The sequence below is a fragment of the Parasteatoda tepidariorum genome, chromosome 7 (genome assembly GCF_982258835.1).
Source record: "Parasteatoda tepidariorum strain Cologne lab strain chromosome 7, Ptep-v5.0, whole genome shotgun sequence".
Taxonomy (NCBI): domain Eukaryota; kingdom Metazoa; phylum Arthropoda; class Arachnida; order Araneae; family Theridiidae; genus Parasteatoda; species Parasteatoda tepidariorum.
In genome coordinates, this window is record NC_141761.1 from 89739146 (window position 1) to 89761366 (window position 22221).

Below are 22221 nucleotides of genomic sequence, written 5' to 3' on the forward strand. Positions count from 1 at the left end.
CGTAATAATAATTTAAAATGAACTTTTATCGAATAGTTCAGTTATCACAAATCTGTTTTTTTTTTTAAAATCTATAAAGGGATTAATTAAATAGTGCTAAAATAACCTGCACAATGAAGCATAAACTACCATCTCTTCGTATAAAAGTAAATAAAATCATCGAATTATTAACTATTATGAGTTGATAGTGTATCAATTAACTTTCGTCCCATTTAATTTGTATGATTATACCTTTTCATTAAATATCAATATCTGTTAAATTCATATTTTTAATCTTAAATTTTTTGTAATGAAGAGCTTCATTAAAATCGTAAGTTTACTTAACGAGGACAACCTCAGAAGTAAGGGCTCTAATTTTCACGAAATACAGAAACCCATTTAATTTCTACATTATATTTTTTTCCAAATATTTTTAAAACTATTCAAATTTTAAGCCTATATCCATACTTCTACTAGAAAATCCAACTTAAATTTAAGAATTCCATTTTACCCTCCATCGCGAAAGGTGACAATTCGGTTACAACCCTTTTAATTGCTCGGGAAATTCTTAAAATACTGAAACAATCAGGGTAAAGTCAAATATATTTTTTAAAAAATAAAATGAAGGTTATAAGTTATCTAATTTTACACATATGAGCATGCTCGGTTTTCTCCCCAATAAAAATGCCAAGTAATATTGACCCTATATGATCTGAAGTACAAGTGGACACTCTAAGGAGAAATTAAATAACGTTGTGATAAATTTTTTAAACATGAAGTGAAAAATATTTCGAAATCACCAAAACTATCTTAAATCTTAAATTGTACTATATTATTAGGTTCTTAATATGATCTATTTACTGGAAACAATTAGGCGTTTAAATAATGCTCTAGATTGAGAATGGGTAAGGACTGCTATCAATAAGCTGTGGATAATAAATCTGGTGATAAAAGTATAGTATTTTAATTTACAGAGTAACTAAAGCCAAATATTTCTATTTTGTTCTCTCCCTATCAATTCATTTGCATCTTTAGTTTCTAGACTGAAGTTAAAAGAAAGTTCTTAATTGAGAGATCCAGTTTGTTTCTGAAAGGAAAAGATACTACTCTGAAAGACTGTTTTCTTGGAGAATGGGTAATTCGTTGGGTTGTGTACTTCCTGAAGAACGCGCAGCACACTGCAAAGCAACCGAACTATTTTTCCTCACCCATGTTTTGATGAAATCGAAGCGGACCGGACGCATGGGCAAACGTGCATAATGTTTTCAGATAAAAAATATACAGTCTCACCATTATAGAGGTAAACCATTCATTTTTTATGCATTTTAAATAATTTATGTATTAAAAAGCTACTCTTGGCAAAAATCCATTACACTGTGAACATCATGTAAAATTTAAACATTCTAAATTTTTTAAATTAAAAAAAAAATCGCAATTCTAGTTTAAATAAACTTAAATCATTTTTAAAGTAAATTTAAAATGCTTCTTACACAATTAATGTTGCATTAAATAGGAAGACTAATGATTCAAATGGAATGAATCATAATTTTGCGGATTTTTATCGAACTTAAGGTGAACTGAGAAGTTTTCTTCATACTTTAATTTGTTCTCAAATTTATATTAGCATTAGTCTATATTTTATACAATGAGTTGTAACCGTAACAAAAATGTTATGTGTTATTAACATACCTATAGATATTAAAGTGCCAAAATTCATGAACAGACAGCATTAAAATAAGTTTTTAAATATATATTAAGCCCAATAAAAAAAAATTTAAAGTTTATTAGATTCAAAAATTTCCTGTAGTTTGTTAACTTAAAAAAAATTAAATTTGAACATTTTCAAAATTTCACAAAAATGCTGCTATGAACTGGCATTCAACGGATGCTTTTATGCAGTACGTGGACATCGATCTGCAACAGGAAAGTGTGCAGGTGTCGATCGGAAGTTTGACGAATTGACTGGAGGAATGTGAAGCATGAAGTGGAGATGGTAGACGACCGTTCTGCTTTCTCTTCATGTTTCACACTCATTCAGCAGTTTCGGAACTCCTCGGTTCATGCCTGCAAGTTTCTGCTGTGGAACAATGTCCTCGTACTGTGTCGAAAGTTTAAAGTTAAATCTCAGTCATTGCAGCATTCTTAGATTGTAGAATATAAATTTAATAGCTTCTTTATTAATACACTGCGCGATGATTTTGTAAAACAGACGAAATAAAATCATGGCATGACATAAACATGTAACTACATGCCATGAGCAGATTCTGCAGAACTTCCAAATTTGCTTTCGAATAATGTAATGTAAAGTGTGTAAAAAAAAATGCGTTGTGTTCCAAAACTTACTCGCACATTCACTGAAAGTTTCTTAAAATTTGTATAAAATTTAAGTTTATTTATATCTGATCTATTAATTTGTATAAAATTGCATTGTTATGGATGTTGAAAAAATAATTTTTTTTAAAATTGAAATTTAGTTTTTAACTTATTTTTAAAATTTCTTTGAATGTTTAAATCAGTACTATATTTCAAGATGAAACTAAACTATATAAACGAAAGTTGTTGTTTGTAATTATTTTTATATAATTTTGTGCAAAATTAATGTTGCACTTGAACAAAACTGTTAATGTTCCATATTGAAGTGTTTGAGTGGCTTTGATTCAAAATCTGTTAACTTCTATTAAGTTAAAATAAGGATTTAAACAAACCAGATTACACAAAGCTTAGGCCAAATTTTTTAATAAAAAATAGGGAAATAAATTAACAATGAATCCATGAAAAAGCTTCATATTATGTAATTCACTAGTTTCTTTTCGAAAATAGCAGTTAGCAAGTTTTTTATCTAGAAAATTGCAAATAGAATGAAAGCTCTGTAATTCTTTATTGAAGAAAGACTGAAAAGTTGTTGTAGATTGTATTTCGATGTTATAGCATTGAGTGTACTTGTATATTTAGTTCAAACTAAAACTGTTTTGTGAATTTACAAATGTAATTCAATATAATTTATGTTCTTAAAGAGTATCAAGTATCACGTCTAACTGTTAGTGTATCAAGTCTAACTCAAATTTTTGTCACTGTTGTAAAGGATAGATGTTACCGTGACACTTTGACATTTTTAGAGTGCAAACAATTACTGAGCATTATTTTAATAAATTTAATTACATTTCAGTTAGGATACTTTCATATTTTGACATAAAATGAAGAAAAATGAAAACGAGTTTTATTATAAGCAATGTAGTAAATACGCATTTCAATCTGTGTCCATCTTGACACATTTTGGTTCATTCTTGTGGATCTGTGTGCAATTTTTTTAAATGCGCATTTAGATCTGTATAAATTTCATTAGACTCCCATTTTTAACTGTGTCCATTTTATTAAACACGCGTTTTGATCCATTGTCTTGAATACTCATTTAGATCTGTCCATTTTCTTAAATATGCATTTCATTCTGCCCGTTTTCTCAAATGCGCATTTCGATCTGTGTCTATTTTCGTAAATACGCATGGACGTAAATACGCTTATATTATGAAATCAAAAACAAGTTTTTTAGACCGCAATAAATGTTTTTCCTTTTATTTGAAAAATCTTAAGTTTATTAACTTTAATTTACTTTTATTAATAAAGATATTGCAAACAATAAATATTAGTAATATAAGTAAAAAGGCAAGGTCAAGTCACTTGGATCATCCAATAATATTTTATTTAAGAGTTGCAATTTAAAGGAACTAGTATTAATATTTAAAACTATTTTTATTAAATTTATAGTTTTGTGGAACATCTTAGAACAAAAAGTGTTCTTCCTCGTGCTACTACTCGTGACTTAAGGGGATTCATCATATTTTACAAAAGAGTAGTAATGTCTAGAAAATTCTATAAGCTCATAGATTATTGCATCAGAGAATGATTTTGCTGATTTTTGTTTCCGAACGCTATTTTTTTCAATAGCGAAGGTCACCTCCATAGTTTCCTGTATTTACATAACATAAGTTATTCCTCCTTTATTTTTTTGTTATTTCGCAAACGGAAATCGGACAGGTATTGAAAAGAAACAGAAAATACGCTCAAATATAATGTGTCAAATTTTGTATTACTTTCCTTTTATTCTTTATCATATGGATTTCAAAAAATTTAAAATTGCTTCTATTAATGCAGTTATTAAAATAGTTTTTTTTACAATAAACTTTTACAGGGGAAGTGTTAGATTATAAATTTAAATGCTTAATTTAAAGTTCTAAAATTTAGTTGAGCTTATTTAAGTTTAGCTTTATTAAGAAACTTTAGTTAAATTTTAAAACTGTCAAATACTCATACTAATATTTATTACTTCGTTTCTTTTTTATCGACTTGGCAGCTCTTTGGGGCCATGGTCTTCAAAACCTTTTAAAGTCTTCTCTCTTTCTAGTAAGTGTGTTCCGACTTTTCTCTTCATTAATGTAATCAATACGTCTTTGCTCGGGCCTGCCATTGGTTGGGGTTCAAGTCAATTTAAGGATTCTGGGTGTTAAAGAGGATGAGTCTAGCAAATTTAATGCGGTTTTCTTTAATGTGGTTAATAATATTACTCTCAATACAACCTGCATGGCTTATTATGTATTAAAATTCAGTGCATTTCACAAAACTGTTCTCTCGGACATAACTAGTAGATATTTAGGTTATTTTGTTATAGCCCAGATGCTAACTATGCGAGTAGAAACAGTTTTAATAATAGTTTTGAATATTTACCAATGCAATTAAATTTTGTTATGCTTATTAACGTACATTTAGAATTTTTTATACATTTAAATAAAGCTCCTGCCCGCTGGCACATTTTGACTCTTAAGTTACCTAATATTTCCCCTCATTTACAGATACTTTTACATTTTTACACACGTGAAAACATCTTTACGCGTTTATTGACACTTGAATTAGAGCAATTTTGATTTCTGATTCTGGCATACTAATAAGTTAATACTGTTATCTGTTGTGATCTGGTGTGAAATAGTGACTTGGACGGTTTATGTACAATAACTGCGTTCGGATACCAAACTTTTTCAAAACCTTAAAATTTGATGAAAATCAGGAGGTTGATTTATACACCAGTAATTAAGCCGAGCATTCGTTGATTGTGAATTATGGATGCATTGCAAGCATTGAGTAACTCCAACTATGAATAACTCTGTCACTTTACCTCTTCAAAAACTACATTGAATGAGTTATATACAATTTTACATTTTTCCTCATCAGTTTTTTGAACATGTATAGTGTTTTTTAGAAGCAATGCTTTAAATTTCTTTCGGGAAAATAAATTAACCATAAGAAAAGGTAATTTATTCAAGAGTATTTCAAACAAAATTTCACGCTTTTTAAGACTTCGGAATAACATTTGAATCTGTAATAACCTCCCAATGACTCGGGTTCGAATCTAACAGTGGCTGGTCTATACGAATTCAGCTCCCGGCTCGCACTGACTACAGTGCTGGTGTAAAATATCCCATGTGATGGACTGATCATGGGTGAGAATTCTCTTGTCAGAGGGGGAGGTTTTTCGGTTTTCCTCTCCATCTTCTGCAAAAGTGGATTAATTCAAAGTAGATGAAGACGTCACTTTGTCCCAATGCTTGATGCAACAGTTCCCTTCTCTTCTGCGTTGGGTTAAAAATTACAAGGTTAAGGAGTTGAATATCGATAGTTGTTAATTCGGAATCTGTCGGCTGTTAAGCGCCGGTTATTACATGAAATAAAATAATAAACCACTAAAGCTACGGTGTCTTAAGGGATAGAGCGATAGCCTCCCAATCAGGTGATCGAAGTTCGAATCCAAGCGATGACTGGTCGCACGAATTCTGTTCCCGGCTTGCACCGAACACAATGCTAACCTAAAATATTTATGTGGTGTGAGTACAGAGTTGTTTCATAGCTTTCACCGTGAAAACTTGTTCCCATGTGGTAAAAATCCTTTGAGAATGCAGATTTTCTTTCCAAATTTTACAGAAAAAACTTGTTTCTTGTATTGTAAAAAATCGTTGAGGGTACGGAATTACTTCGCAATTATTACGGTTTTGTACAGCCTATCAACTGCAGCTTTAAAACCGTAAATTTTACATTTTTTTTTATAGTGCATGTTGCTCTTCAATAGAGTAGAATCAAACATAGCCATACAAAACCCGAGCCCAAATTTCACTCCCGGGAATAGGAGTTTCTATGGGTTCTTCGCTCTACTTCCAATTTTTGAGATTGAGAGGTAGGGATCAAATTTCGTATTCTTGAATGTTTTTTTTTAGTAAATATTATGCTCATGTATTTTTAGGTACGTTTATTTCTTGAGACATCATGTATTTATATATACTTTTTCCATACACTTTAGACACCTCGTACTTACTTAAAACAAACTTGATATTTATTTTACTTGATATATAAGTCATGGTAGAGGCAAATCATTCTTGCGCGTAATTTTGGGAATTTTGAAATTGTAAAAATGTATACCTGTATTTTCAAATATTACCTGTATATTTGCAAATCTATTTCAGTTCTGTAATAAGTGTATGCTCTGTAAAAATATTTACAGAACCCTCTACCAACTTTTCATTTCTTTTGATATATTTTCTACAAAACTGCTGAAAAACTTATAAACATAAGTACAGAATTTGTAACTGAAGTACAGAAATTTGCAACTTATTTAAAAAAAAGTTTTGTGCGGAATTTGAAATGATGCATCATTTGTTTTTAAGATCTTTAAATATGTTTTGAAGTATTTTTTTTAAAAAACTGAATGATGATGGATCTGATTGCCGAATCAAGTTGATGTTTTGAAATTTTTATTGTAGATTTTGAGCAAAATTTCAATAAAAAATTTTAAGCGTTATTTTTACCTGTTATATTTAAAATGCAGTGCTATTCCCTTTATATATTAAAAAGGAAAAAAACTCTCAAACTAGCTGCAGTTGTTGACCAAAAGAAAAGGGAATTCAAATAAATTTTTGAGAACCATAAAAATCTATTATTATACTATCTATATTAGGTACCCGTAATAATAAATTGGGTATTTATTACAACAATTAAGTTTTACTCGAGTCAAAAATAGTTTCAGGAATTTTTCATGGCTTCAAAACTAAAAGTATCGGTTATTAAAATTTTTAAAAACTCGTGCATTTTTATAAGATTTTAATAACGATTTTAATCTTGTAATTTAATTTACTTTTCCTTCCAGTTTTGACAAATTTATGTCTTTATAATTTATATTTTAAAACAAAAACTAATTTATATACTTTTTATAAAAATGTTTAGATACGGTCTGACCACAAAAGAAAAAAAAACTGTACTACTGTTCTATAAATGGAACTGAACATACTGATTTCTGAAACAGGAAAATTTATAAAACAAACCAGAAATTTCTTTTGTATGTCTAATAATTGTTATTTCAAATTATTATTTCAAATGCAAAATTATAAATATAATTACAAATTATAAATATCAGTTATTAAATAAAAAATGTAATTGTCAATTATTAAATGCAAAATATACTTTCCTGTGATTAGAATTTATAAAATAGTTATTTACTTATATTTTTTATTGATTGCTTTAAAGTGAAAATCAACGATTCCGGCGAAAATTTAAAAATTTTTTAATGTCTGTATTTAAACTTATAAATATAGTCTAAATTTCAACGTAAAAATATTTGTTTCCTTATGTTGGTATTATTTGTTTTAATATTTAAAATTCGAACTCGAGAGAGTAAGTTTAATTCAATAAAGTTGACTTAAAAAGAAAAAAATGGATTAGGATTTATTTTATAAAAAAAATGATTGATTGATGCACATTCCTGAGAAATGAAAATGTAACAGAGCAAATTTTTTGCATTCTATTAAACAAAAAATTATTGAATATGATTTTAAGCATATGTTGTAAGTGCTTATTTGTTGTTTGTTTTGATAAAAAGTCTCCGTGGAAGGGTTAAAATTCAAAATAGTACATAAATACTATTAGAAAATTATTTTCTAATTTCACTAATCAGCTCAACTTAACGAATTTATTTTCTTATGTCTATAAATTAGTAGAGATAAAGTTTAGGTAATTATAAAGTATAAGAATAATAAATATACATTTAATAAATGAAAAATAATACTGGATACTTTATAACTTCAATTACTCTATCACTTTATAATTTAAATAACCAAAAAATTAGATAATTTTATGTCTGTATATATACGTTAATGAACTTTATTTCATTTTCGAGTTTAAATTTTCAAATTTTTTAATTCAAAACAGCTCTTTTTATTATTTAGCATATTTTCAAAATTTCTTCTATTAAACGACATTTCTCAAGTTATTGTATTTAATGAAAAGAAATATATATCTATCTTTTTTATTTCTTTATGTCGTACACAACTTTTTACACACATCCGGATATCTAATGAAATATGTAATTTTACACAGAATGCAACTGACCTTTTGACTAGATGCGTTTTTACAGTTTCTAATGCATGGAAGCTACGTGAGATGCAACTAAAAGAAGAAAAAAAGATCAATCGAAGCAATATTTACGGATGAAGTTTTTAAAAACAATCCAATTACTCTCTCTCGAGTTGGTTCGTTTGAGTAACACTTGCACCAGGCGTTTCAGTCGCAGAATCTTTGCCATCATATGGAACTCGAGCAAAAGGATTCCTTGGACAGAAAGGGAAACAGTCACTGAATATATGACTCCGCAACAGATCAAATTGCTCCTGCAGATCAGCCAACACATCAAAGAAGTTTTCCATACCCTTCGTGATCTCGTTTGTTGCATTTACGGGATTGAAAGAAAGGTTCTGTATGAACATATCATTGAACGCCATCTTGGTCGTATTGCAGATGCCATCGTCAACGCCGTCGGTAGAGTCTTTCTGAAGCTGCACACCTTGGTAAGTCAGTTGACGGTCTGGATTACAAGAAAACCACGGAGATCCGTTTCTGGTACAGTTTGTACCGTCCGAATCAGAGCTGCAGAAGACTCGGTAGAAGTTTCCGGAACTGTCAGTGAGAGAGATAGATATCATCGACATTCCAGTGCCTTCTTTTGGATATTGCATATTGTCACACCAATCGACCATTTTGTTTACGCAGTCGACTTTGTTGTCGGATGTAAAGAATGGATCATCTTGGGCTGTCGCTGAAAAAATAGAAGCAACAGCTATAATCAAAACGAAACTAACTCGTTGATGCATTTTAAATCACAGAGTAAACAGTTCTAGCTGAATCGGTTCACTTTCGTAAAGTCAAAGTCCTCAATGCACAGATGATGTACTTTTTTTAACAAAATTTTCTAATTAAGTTCGCTTAGAGTTGAAATTCGACAATCGAAAATCGCGCTCTTCGGTTTTCTAAGTTTCAGGTGAGGTTTCTTTTGAATTAAGCCGGTCGGTAGAATATGTAATATATACGTAATTATGACGTAATACCTTGGCCCTGAAATTTTGCTGCCTTGTTTATTATTTTGCTCAGTCATCCGCTCGCTTTCTTTCCTTTGTCGCAATATCTCTATTAGCGAGTTTTCAGAAAGAGAAAAAAAGCTATATTTTGAATCATTACACGTGAGTTAAAATGACGAACAAATCAACTCACTTTTAACACTCAATAGATGAGACACATTTTCTATTGTGTTGTTATACAGGTGGTTTTTTTTTGCTAGAATTCTGCTTTTGTAAGACAAGTTGATTGTCATAATTTACGAGAATATTCTATTCATCTAAACAAAATGAACGTCTCTGTCAAATCATAAATGATTTATTTAATTGATCTTTAAATACTATTCCAAAAACTATACGACGGATATTTATTCTTTTCCAAAAGTCTTTAATTTCTTGTGAAACATTTCAACATCTAAAACCAAATTCTCTCTTTTCATCAATTTTGCATTTTCTCCGCTGTCTAAGTTCGAGTGCGCAATAATTTTAATGAAGAATAATTTACTACCCAAATTTGATTTTGAAATTTAAGTCAGTTGTAAAATATGTGTCAAATCTGATTGCGTTAGTTTGATTTATCTTAGTGCATTTGTATTTCTATATATCAGCTTTAATTCACTAAAATAATATATATTTACGTAATTTAAACATGTTATTTCAACACATTAAACCTAATATATATGTTAAGCATATGTAATATATATTGAGGAACGTTACCTCTTCTAAAACCATATTAGTTATTTTCTTTTTCGATTTAAAATTATTTTTACTGATGTATTTTCTCTGCAGTACAAATCTGACTGCGGATTAATATTAATTTTAATAAGGAACAGTTTTCTGCCCAAACCTGATTTTGGAGCATGAGTCAGTTCTGAAATATGTGTGAAATTTAACTACGTCTATTTGATTAAGCCAATTTTATTTTCTTCGAATTTAATTTTGTATCTTTAAGTTTAATTTGCTAAAATAATATAAATATTGCTTAATTAGCACATTGAACATAATATTTTCGTTAAGCATCTGTAATATATCTCAAGAAGCATTTTTTAACATCTAAAACCATATTAGTTTTTTTTTCCTTTTTCAATTTACTGAATTGTATTTTTTCTGCAGTTTTAGTCTCACTGCGGAGTAATATTAATTTTTTAATATGAAGAATGACCAATTTATTACCCGAATACCATTGATAATTTATTTCCCAAATCTGAATTTGAATATGGTGCATGAAAACTAATGATTTTTCATTATTAAATTATTATTTTTTTATTCAATATTATGAGTCAACTATAGAAGTTCTATAACATGTGCCAGTTTGATTTAGACTTTTTAACTTAACATGCATATAAAACTTTTTTTATAATTATATAAAAAAGTTTATGCTGCAATATATATAAAATTATGTAATTCATATATTATATGATACGGGGTCCGCGCTAAGTGTTCACCGTCTCTCCAGATGCGATAAAATTTGGCGAATAAAATTGTACTTTGGCTGAAGTATTGGCGAATGATTTTTTCCATTGGAAACAGAAATATATATTTAACTCGATCCTAAAAATTACGTCAAAATGAATTTTTCTAAACAAGCCAGTATTTTTTATTCGATTACAGTAAGTTTTGGTAGATGCGCCGTATAGTCAATTAGAATTGGGTCCAAATAATATAAGCCTGTAACAAATTGCCGTAAAATACAGATTAAACCTAGTTCTGTGGGAAAACTTGGGGGATAATCATAATTTTTTTTTTTTAAGATTTACATTTGGCGTGGATTTCTAAAATTGGCGAATAATTTTGATATTTGGCTAATTTACTGGATAATAATTTAAAATCCGTAGCGTTTGTAACAATTATTAATTTAGTATATTAAAATTAAACTGCATTGCTGCTGATTTAAACAATCAAAGGTGGCAGGAAATCATTGGTTAAAATTCCTTTACAAAGTCACAGCTTTCGGACCGAAGGGAATTCTTCAAAATGTAATGCAATAGCTGTTTATTTGACTAGGTAGACTTTTATTTCCTAATTTATTTATATTTTCTATATTGTATGAAACTATTAACTCACATTGGGCGCTAAATAGACCATATAAAGTTTAGATGTGCAACGATGAATAAATTAGTAATATATTGTGTGATACAAGGGCTCGAAAAGTTTTAAAATGTTTGCCTCTTGTCTTCTGGATTGGGTTCAAAATGACAAGGCTGCTGAGTTGAAAATTAGCAGTCGCAAACCCAAAAAATTGGGTCAGTTATATAAAATAAAATAAAAAGTTTGCATGCTTATTAAAGTTAACCTCTTCAGGATGAAAAAGAAGTGCTTCCCTTTTCTCAGAGAGTATACGTACTAATACGAAAGTACCGTATTGAGAAAGGGCAAATTAGAGAGATGGAGAAGTCAGATGTCTTCTTACGTGGGCAGGGACTTCGCAACAGCATATATCAAGTCAAGCCAAGCCGTATTGAGATCATGTCCGAGTGATTTTGCTCTGTAAAATACATATCAATCAGCTGCGAAAAGTAAGAGCAACTTGAGTGAATCATCAGTAACATCCTTTTTATCTCAAAATCCATTTTTACTGTAAAACTTTATACCATAATTTTAATAGAGTCAATATTTTTTTTATCGTAGCTTGATTCGTGATTTAATAAAGTGCGACTTTCTTGAGTCAGAAAGACTCGTTTTTTATATGATAGTGTGAGCCATGAAGGAAGAAACGCGTAATCACATGTATGGGATCATGATTTTGAAGTGGTAAATTCAAATGATGTTTTACAATTGTGTATTCATTATGTTGGTTGTTGTTGTTTCTAATGACACTTGGGCAAGCTAAGCACACCAGCCTTTGCGAATTAAGTTAGGAAAGTGCTTCTTTTTTTAGACATGAGAGCATCGCAAGGGTGAAAGTATGTCTTAGCTCAGAATTCAGCGGATAGATGACAGCTTCATTCATTCCTGAGTCCACTTCCACAAAAATTCTCAAGAATATATTGCTTAGTTTTCCGCACACAAAATCAGAATTACAGCGTTATTTAGGAGATTTAAATGAAGATTATAATGACATTAAAATAACTATCTTAAAGAAAGATAAAAAGTAAAATATTGAGGATAACATACTTTACATACAAACAAGATGATGGGATAATATATTCCACGGGTGTGAGATATTTAAAAATAATTTCGCATTGCATTTTTATTTTCGTATGGATATGGTTAGAGTTACAATTAATAACTCACTTAATTGTTGTTCTTGTTGTCTTAGACAAGCCAAGCTAGCCAGCCAGTGACCTTTTCGCGAATTAAGTCAGGAAGGTGCGCCTTTCGTATAGCAAGAGAGCACCTTAAGGGTGAAAGTACGTCTTTCCAAGAGTCTGTTCGAGGATCGAACCTCGAGCCCTCCTAACCGGAGCAAACCACTTACCATCTAGCCACTGGGCTACCTCGCTCCCTATTCATTATTTTAATTGAATGCACTACTTTACATATTTATTATAAAAACAATTACACTTTGTCTACTGTTTAGTAATTGTAAAATGGCTATGAAGTTATTGACTGTTATTAAATTATGTAATAAAATGATGCATAATATGGTAATCTTATAGGATTGTTTTGTAATACAAAGAATATAGATTAGTCTTTAATTTTAAGTAATAAGCAAAAGCAAAAATGTAATTTTAGAAGAAGATAATACTATAATAACGAACATTTAAATGACAGTTTTTTTTAACTTCCACCTTATGGTCACAAAATAAATCTAGATCTTCTTTTTAACTGAGGCATGTGATTGGCTGGCCGATAAGAAGGCTCCGATAACAATGAGAAACAGATTTAGACCATTATCTTTTTATTTTACATACAAATTTATAGAATTTCACTTATTTAAAATTTTAACTAAATTAAAAAACTTTTAAATCTGAAATTCATGAAGAAGGAAATTAAGCTGAAAATAATAAATAAAAATTGCCTTAAGTATCACACAATAATAATTTGAATGACTTTAATATTGCTGAACGGGTTTTAACTTCACATAATATTAATTTTTACGTGACTTCTGAAATTTCATGAAAACGGAATTCATTCTAAAGTTTTAGTTTCATATAGGGCTGATTATATTTAAAAAAAAATATAAATTGGTAAGACAAAATAATCGATAAAATAAATAAAAAATAAAATCACATAAAGAATAAAAACCACCCGTAAATCAGTTTATCAATGATATAACTAAAAAACACACACCTGTATTTCCGTGCTTTAAATTCACCTAATATAAACTTTTAATTTCCTAAAAATTGATGAAATTTCCTGAAAACAGAGCTCATTCTGAAATTTTAGTTTCTCATAAAGCTGATTACATAAAAAAATAGAAATTGATAAAATAGACTAATCTATAAAATAAATAAAAATAATGATAAATAAAAACCATATGATAAATAAAAACCACCAGACAATCTGTATATCAGTAATGTACTTAATAACATCAGTCTAAATTTTAAGGCTTTTAACTTTGTCTAATATAAATTTTTAATATCAAAAAAATTGCTGAAACTTCCTAAAAATGGAACGTACTCTAAAATTTTAGTTTTACTATAAGCTGATTAAACAAAAAATTTAAATCGATAAAATAGGTAAAAATAATTATAACTAGTAAAATAAAAATAAATTGATGAAATTTCCTGAAAACAGAGCTCATTCTGAAATTTTAGTTTCCCATAAAGCTGATTACATAAAAAAATATAAATTAATAAAATAGACTAATCTAACAAATAAATAAAAATAATAATTCATATGATAACAAAAACCACCAGATAATCTGTATATCAGCAATGTACTTAATAACACCAGTCTAAATTTTAGGGCTTTTAACTTTGTCTAATATAAATTTTTAATATAAAAAAAAATTGCTGAAGCTTCCTAAAAATAGAACGCATTCTAAAATTTTAGTTTTACTATAAGCTGATTACACAAAAAATTTAAATCGATAAATTAAGAAAAAATAATTATAACTAGTAAAATAAAAATAATTCATAATGATAAACAATAAATCAATCGAATAAAATAATAAACCAATCTAACAATAATACACCTGCTAACACATATCGTGATATGCGGATTTTAATTTCAATTAATATGAATATATAATATCGAAAAAATTGTTGAATTTCTATAAAAACAGATTTTATTCTCAAACAATGTCTTTATATATATGAGGTTAAATACATAAAAATAAGATAAAATCTACATCTAAAACAATTCTTGAAGGAAACAAAATTGTGACAAAACAGCGCATTAAAAAAATAAATGTCAAATTCAGGTTTGATTCAAAGTTGGTTTACTCAAGATGGTACAATAGGAGAAGCAAGGATTGATTTACTTGTACATTACCAAAAAAAATAAATTCCAATTCAATGCAATTTTGATGAATATGAAATTAGAATTTCAGTTTAAAATAGGAATGACATTTGAGGAAGTTTTCTGGACAATAGTCCGAGAAAAAAATTGAAAGTAAAAAAGAAAAAGGAAAGAGAAACACGTTTTTTATTGTTATACAATCTTTATCTTAAAACAAAATAACAGTGACCTTCATTTCAAGTCAGTTTGTATGGATAGTCAATATTTGTTCGAATTTCAATATTGTATTGAAAGGTATAGTTGTTTATAAAACAAAACAGTCTTATTTGAAATAGAAGTATAACCATTTTAAATATTTTTTTTCTCCATCAAACATATTCCAACTTTTTGATCTCTATCTTTGAAATCTTTCTTAAAAGTGCTTTGATGTGTATAGAGCGTGACGCATGGGATGGCGGTTTTACATTATTACAAGAATATAAATCAAGCGGGTCAAATTCGATTTTTTGAGTGATTTTTTACGATAACCTAAAACTTAGAAAAAGGAAAGAAAATTGAAATATTTAATTTTATAAATTTAATTGAAATAAATTGTAGTATTATTTAACAATTAAATTACGGTCTTGGAATCCTATAACGATAAGGCACAGTTTAAAATTGATCAGGAGAGTATTTTTAGTTACTAAGAAAGAAGAGGTTTCGGCGTATTGCATTATTATTTAGTAGAAATGGAAGTGAATCGTGAAGTACCTATCTGGAAAAGAAATATTAAGGAACAGTTCGATGTAAAACTACCACATTTAGAAAAATTGTGGTAGTTTCAACCAAACCGTTCTATCTGTAACCCCATTCTATCAATTATTTTAATTAATTAATGTTCATTTAAATACATTTTTAATAAATTTTTTAACTAATTTTTAATTATTTTATTACTTAATTAATTTTTAATTAATTATTTGCTTACATTAGCATAATATAGTTTGAAATACAAATGTAACTATTTTACAAAAATACAAAATATAATAGTCGTAAGCATTTTTGGTAAGAAATAGTGTAGAAATGTTGCTAATAAAAGATTAAAGGGCCAAAAACTAAGTATTTTAAGTTTTAAAAAGTAAGGGAAATGATGAAAGACTAATTTAGGACGTGTTTTTAATAAAGTAAAGAATTCCAGCTACAGCCAATTGTTGGCCAGTGGGTCACTGAGGTTAAAGCGCCACAATTTTATGACCAACAACATGATCATGGCAACATTGTCAGCATCGCAAAATGCCATTTATATTTTAGACGAGCTGTTACCAATCTATCTGAATCTATGAGGGCTTCAAGCCACCACTGCGGCTCGAACCCCAACCCTTTAAAATGACTACACGATGATCCGTAACGGCTCACATGTTTTCAATAATACAGTCATTTTTTTATCGTATTCATTACCAAAAATGTATAAATTGAATTATTATAAATTAAATTATTATAAATTGACCCTACAGTCATTTTCTATTTTGTGAGAAATTTTACACCATACTCAAATTTATAATTTCAAATTTGCGTTCTATGAATAAACAATTGTTTAAATTCTAGATATTAATGTTAATTTCGCATTGTCAGCGAATTTCCTGTGGATTTTTCAAAGGTGTCATAAAACAATTCTTTAAAAATTTGAGTAGCTTTTCACGAAATGAGTCGGTATTTTTTAAATAATACAAAGCTACAGAAATCTTTGATTGTTTTTCTTCTAGAACAACATCAAATAAGAATATTGTACATTTCTTTTTAAATTCATTTGTTGAAAGATGACTTGATTGTGAAAATACTGTGTTTACTTCTTATTTACGTATTGTTTTGTCGTAAAATACGACCTCCATGTCTTTAACTTAACACTTGAATTATAATCTCTCTTTCTTTAAAATGCTTTTGTTTAAAAAGCATTTATATATTAACAAATTATATATCACACAAAACTTTGAAAAAAAATCTATGCAATTCTTTAACGCAGTATTGTTTCAGCTAGTAATGTTCGCAACATGAAAGTTGCTCTTCCTTTAATGTATTTAATTATTAATTCTTGCTATCATAACGAAAATAAATTAAAACGACCGGTTTTTAGACAGAAAATTTCTCCAAAAGCGCATTATTTCATTGCAGGTAAGTGTGTTTTAAAATATTACTTTACTCGTGCAGAACTAATCTTTGAACATTATTTATACTATGATAGATATTATTCCACCGCTGTAGATTAACTTGCTTTAATATTGCTTATAGTCTCGTAAAAAAAGAGACAGCAAACAAATACTGATTCTGTTGATAGGAATGGTAGCAATTTTGTTGAATTAAATTAGTAAGAACCGCAAATCTGTTTTATAAAAAACTTTACAAAAGCGCACTAGAGAAAACAAAAACCAGCTTTATGTATTACTATACTCGCGCAAACCTAATCTTCAAGCATTGTTTATATTTTGATGGGTAAAAATCCGTCACTTATAGATTAGTTCGCTTTATTAAACAGGAGACTTTTTTTGTTTAAACAGAAGATAACAAATAAATACAAATTCTATTCATAAGAATGGTAATAATTATGAAAATTTTAATCATTAAGAGCCTTATGTGTTATCAAAAATTTTTCAAAATCGCTCAAGAAAAGTAGAAAAAAAGCCAGATTTGCTTACTTATTGTTGTATTCCGGACGATTTTATTGTAACCCTTCTTTATATTCCAGATTATTTTATTTCCGCTGATCACATAGCAACTTTTTTATCCATTAAAGATGAAGTAAAAATATTTCGTTATTTGAAAATTACGGAAAATTTCCTCACAGTTAGCTTGTTTGAAATATCAAAATTTTGTAATTCGATACCACATTCATAAACAGTCGATAATTATGCTTAACGAATTCAAATATTTAGTTTTTTCTTCTATAAATGCCTCGTAGCAGACGATGAACGAATAATGATATTTGCATTGCATATGTTGGTGTGATATTTGAAATATTGATTATGATAAATTCGCCAAATTTAGCGATAAAAAGTCTTGTTTGGTAAAATCATTGGAAAATGTGGGAAACAGTTCGTCGTAGCCCTGCTAATGCTTAAAGATTAGTTTTGCATACAGAGTAAAGCATTAGGCTCTGTATTTATGCCCAAAAATAACAATTATTTATTATTTTATTGTTTATCATTTTATTTTTAATTATTTTGATGTTTATTATTTTATTATTCATTATTTTAATTCATAAGAGGACTATGAGGGAACGGCGCAGGTTTGATAATGCAGTATTATATAGATAGTTTATTTCTGTAATCCTTTTGACTGAGTAGACATAATCATTATTTTTAGATGGATTACAAGTTATATTTCTATTATCTTCAGATTAACCGTGTAAGGTTTTTATTGTAACAGTGTAAGGTTTTCATTGTAATCGTGTAAGGTTTTCTTTTCTACGTGACCCAATAGTGGGTAATTTCCAAAAAATTCTTTCACAACGGAGAACCAACTAGAAATTTGATTCGAAAGTACTCTTGTCTTCCAAGTTGGATGTGAAGTTACAAAGCTAAGATAAACGGCTATTGACACAAAATCACCAATTTGATAAATCTTTCACCAATAGGGATGAAAAAGAAACTGTATAAATGTATAAAAACGTTTTTATCATTATTTTCATGAAAAAGATTTTTTTCATAATTCGTAGGTAGACAAATTGTAATTATTGAAAAGCACATTAATTATTATTATTTATAAAAAACATGTCTTAAAAATTGTAAAACTATGTCTTAAAAATGGTAAAAACATGCCATATATCAAATCTAATTTCAGTGGGGAACATAACAGGAAAAAAGTGCATGATGAAAAAGATATTGCCTAATTCAAAGGAAAAAATGCAAACTTACTGATTGTCAATTGATAAATAATTATTAAATGTAAATTTATTTATGGAATATAATAAAGATAGAGAAAACATTGAAAATATAGGGAATTAAAAATATAGAGAAAACATGAAAAATAATGCAGATTAATGAAAAGAGATGAATAATAATAAAATATTTTTAAAATGCATTTAAAATTTTAAAAAAAATTAAAATGTCAGGAAACATAATAATGAAAAGATATAATCCGTCATGAGCTCACACGATTATATTCACAAAAAGGCGGGCTTTCTAATATTGCATCAATAGTGTGTGGAGCACTAAAAAAAATTGAAATGATAATAGAACACATTAAGTAAAAAGTATTTACGAAATCAAGCAAAAAACAGAAAATAAAGAACAAAATACGAAATGAAATTTATAAAGCGAGTAGCGAATTCAAATGAACTTACACATACGGCAGTCTATAAAGAATGATTTGAAATATTTTCGTAATAAGATTGCCAAATTACAAAATATGAAAAGAGAAGCGCAAGTAGAATTAAAATCGTAAATAGAGGGATCTTTCATGTCGTGTTCTTAATATAGTACTGAAGCGTGCTCGATTTTTTAGTTAACTTGGATTTGCTCGAAAATGAATGTGAGGAAGCTAATAATATTATACTGGATAATTTAAAGTTCATAATTAAAAAGGTTGGTATTTAGTTATACAATTTTAATGTTTTAAGAAAATTAACATCTATTTTTTTAAAAATCGAGAGAAACATGATTTGCATGTTTTGCACAGATTTTAAACCACGGATTCGCCGAATTGGATTTTCCCATGGTAAAAATATAGATTAACAGCGAAAATTTTGATTTTATAATAATAACATGCAATTAACTCAATTATTTTATATAGAACGACGGATTACATTAGTTGGGTATCCATTGTTTTTCTTAAATCAAATTTTGAGAAAAGTTTGTGTATTTGTTTTTTGGATAAATAAATATTACTTCATATTCTTTTAATTCTATTCATTTGATTAAAAGTTGTATTTAAATAATTGTTTTTACAAGCATTAGAATTCCAAGTAATATGTTTATTTTTATTAAAATTGAAATCCTTTCTTTATCGTATAAATAAACAAAGCAGATATTTTCATCTTTTTTAATACCCAAATCTAAAGAATTAAAATTAATATTATTATCATGAGTCCCCCAGTGCCTTTTTTTTCTTCCAATTTTGAAGTACTTTTGGAAATCGTCAGACAACAACCTCAGTTTACGAACGTACAGTTTAAGAAGGTAAAAGTTTGTTTTCGACTTGTGAGATGCAGAACATTCTGTAGAAGCTGACGTAAACTGTCATGGAAGGTAGGCATGTGTTTTTAAGTTGTTTAAGAAAGATAATTTTCCCACAAGAAGAGTTACACAAATTTGTTGTAATTTTATAATATTTAACTTCGATCCTCGTTGCCTTTTTTAAGCCTAACTTGGAATTCATAATAATGTTCTCTCTGTGTTGTGAATGTTTGATTAGCAATTTTTATATTAAGAAATATTGCTTACATGCATCCTAAATTAATCATTTCTTCTTAATATTGTACCGTAAAAATAACTTTACTGACTCTTATGAGTAGCATATATTATTACAATTCAAAATTTTAGTGTTACTGAAAAATAAATAAGGTGGATGCCACTCTACACCAAGTAGTGTAAAATAGCTTCCTTGATTCTTGGTGTAGAGCAGAGTTTCTTAAACATTTTGGTCTTGGGATTCCATAATATTTGCGATAAATTTGTGAGGCTGTTTGTGTTGCGAGAGGTGTTGCACAAATCAGACACATGCGTGGGTGAAACTGTCAGTTTCCACACTTATAATGGAACTATTACTATGGTACTATTGCAGATTTAGGTCATTAACTTTAATTTTAGGACAAAGATTAATGTGAAAACTTTAAATAAGTAACTAATTTAAATTGGGTAATATTTAAATTGGGTAAATTTGATTACTTAGTCAAATCCACTTAGAAGGCACTTAGTGGACTTAGACGGTCCACTTAGAAGGTCACTACTAAGAAAATTCATTTACTTCTATCAGCGCATCTGCAAAGATTAAGTAGCAATGGAAAGGGTGTGCGTGTTTATTTTTAATTACATTAACTCTTGGCAATTATCTTTTTTATCGTGTATTTTTATTAATATTATTTTTTTATTATTAATTATTATCTACAGTTTAATTATATATTTCTTTAAATACTCTGAGAAAAAATATTTGGTTATTGTAAAAGTATTATAATAAATTAAAGAAATATTAAAAATATAAGATTTTTGCTAACTGCTGCAGGTCTCGGGACCCCAAGTGAGGTCGAGATCCACATTTTAGAAAAGGGGTTTTATTTTAGGGTGTGGTGAAAGAACTAGATCTAATGGTTATGTACGGTATTTAATTACACCACTTAAATGAAAAATACGAGCAACATTTTTGGTATTGAGATACATTAAAATTTTTAACAGTGTAGCATTTTATAGCATATTCAAAATTTCAATGGCTAAGTTATTTGTTGATAGGCTTATGGATGATAATATTTGATGTTTCATTTTAAATTGTTTCTAAAGTTAGTTAACTTGTGTTGTTAATTTTTTTTCACTATTTGATGTATCTTTGGTGCAGAAAAACAAAAGCTGCCAACTTCAAATGAAGCAACTACTTCTTCCAGCGAAGCAACTACTTCTTCTAATAAAGCTACTACTGCTTACATCGAAGCAACTACCTCTTTCAACGAGACAACTACTACTTCTAACAGAGCTACTACTCCCTTCACTAAGGCAACTACTACTTTCATCGCAGCAACTACCCCTTCTCAGAGAGCAACTACTTCTTCCAACAAAGCAACTACTTCTTTCAACGAAGCAACTACTTCGAACGAAGAAACTACTTCGAACGAAGAAACTACTTCGAACGAAGCAACTACTTCGAACGAAGAAACTACTTCGAACAAAGAAACTACTTCGAACGAAGAGACTACTTCCAACGAAGAAACTACTTCCAACGATGCAACTACTTCTTCAAACGTAGAAAGTACTTCTCCCAACGAAGAAACTGCAACAGTCGGCGATATGTTCATCATCGTAACTATCTAATAACTGCAATTGCAAAGAAATTAAACTGTAAACAAATTTGTGTACACTGTAAGCGAATTTAAGAGTACCGTCAACTAAACTGTAAACAAAACTAAATTAGCTGTAAATTGTAAGCAGAATTAAGCTATTTTAATCAGTTTTACACTTTAATGGATTCCAAGCGCCAGTTAATTATCAGCTACAAAGTTAAAAAAAATCAACAGAAAATCTTTTACATCTAAGAGTTGTAAAAAGGGACATTTTTGATAAAATGAATAATAAAATGAAATAATTTTTTATACAAATATGGCTGTCCTTTTTTTTAGAATAATTCACTTCTTCCATCAGTGTGACAGCCTAGTAAAGGCCAGAGCCGTCCCAACTAATTTTCTCTGTCTTGATCAGACATTAGGTTTCTCCATTTATTGATACCCATGGTTTTGAGATCTCTTTCCATAGAATCAATCCATCTGTTGTTTGATCTTCCTCCTTTTCGGTTGCTTGTAAACTTT

General features: G+C 28.7%; 2 protein-coding genes across 4 annotated transcripts; one reads left to right on the forward strand and one right to left on the reverse strand.

Moving 5' to 3' along the window:
• Positions 1–537: 537 nt before the first annotated feature.
• On the forward strand, positions 538–22010 carry LOC110283572 (uncharacterized). 3 transcript variants are annotated; one of them, XM_071183172.2, is made up of 4 exons: positions 561–1279; positions 4328–4377; positions 6072–6196; positions 21261–22009. In XM_071183172.2, exons 3-4 carry the CDS (start codon positions 6157–6159, stop codon positions 21728–21730), a joined length of 510 nt encoding a protein of 169 aa, XP_071039273.2. In that variant the 5' UTR covers positions 561–1279; positions 4328–4377; positions 6072–6156; the 3' UTR covers positions 21731–22009. The 3 variants fall into 3 exon arrangements, 2 of the variants coding, with proteins under 2 accessions (XP_071039273.2, XP_042897836.2); XR_011637226.2 differs by lacking the exon at positions 6072–6196 and having other exon boundaries at positions 538–1279; positions 21261–21400; XM_043041902.3 differs by lacking the exons at positions 561–1279; positions 4328–4377; positions 6072–6196 and adding an exon at positions 16708–16889 and having other exon boundaries at positions 21261–22010.
• Positions 8302–10547, reverse strand: LOC147807307 (uncharacterized). The gene has a single exon (XM_087168258.1). The coding sequence runs from the start codon at positions 9156–9158 to the stop codon at positions 8523–8525; it is 636 nt and encodes a 211-aa protein (XP_087024384.1). The 5' UTR covers positions 9159–10547; the 3' UTR covers positions 8302–8522.
• Positions 22011–22221: the final 211 nt, after the last annotated feature.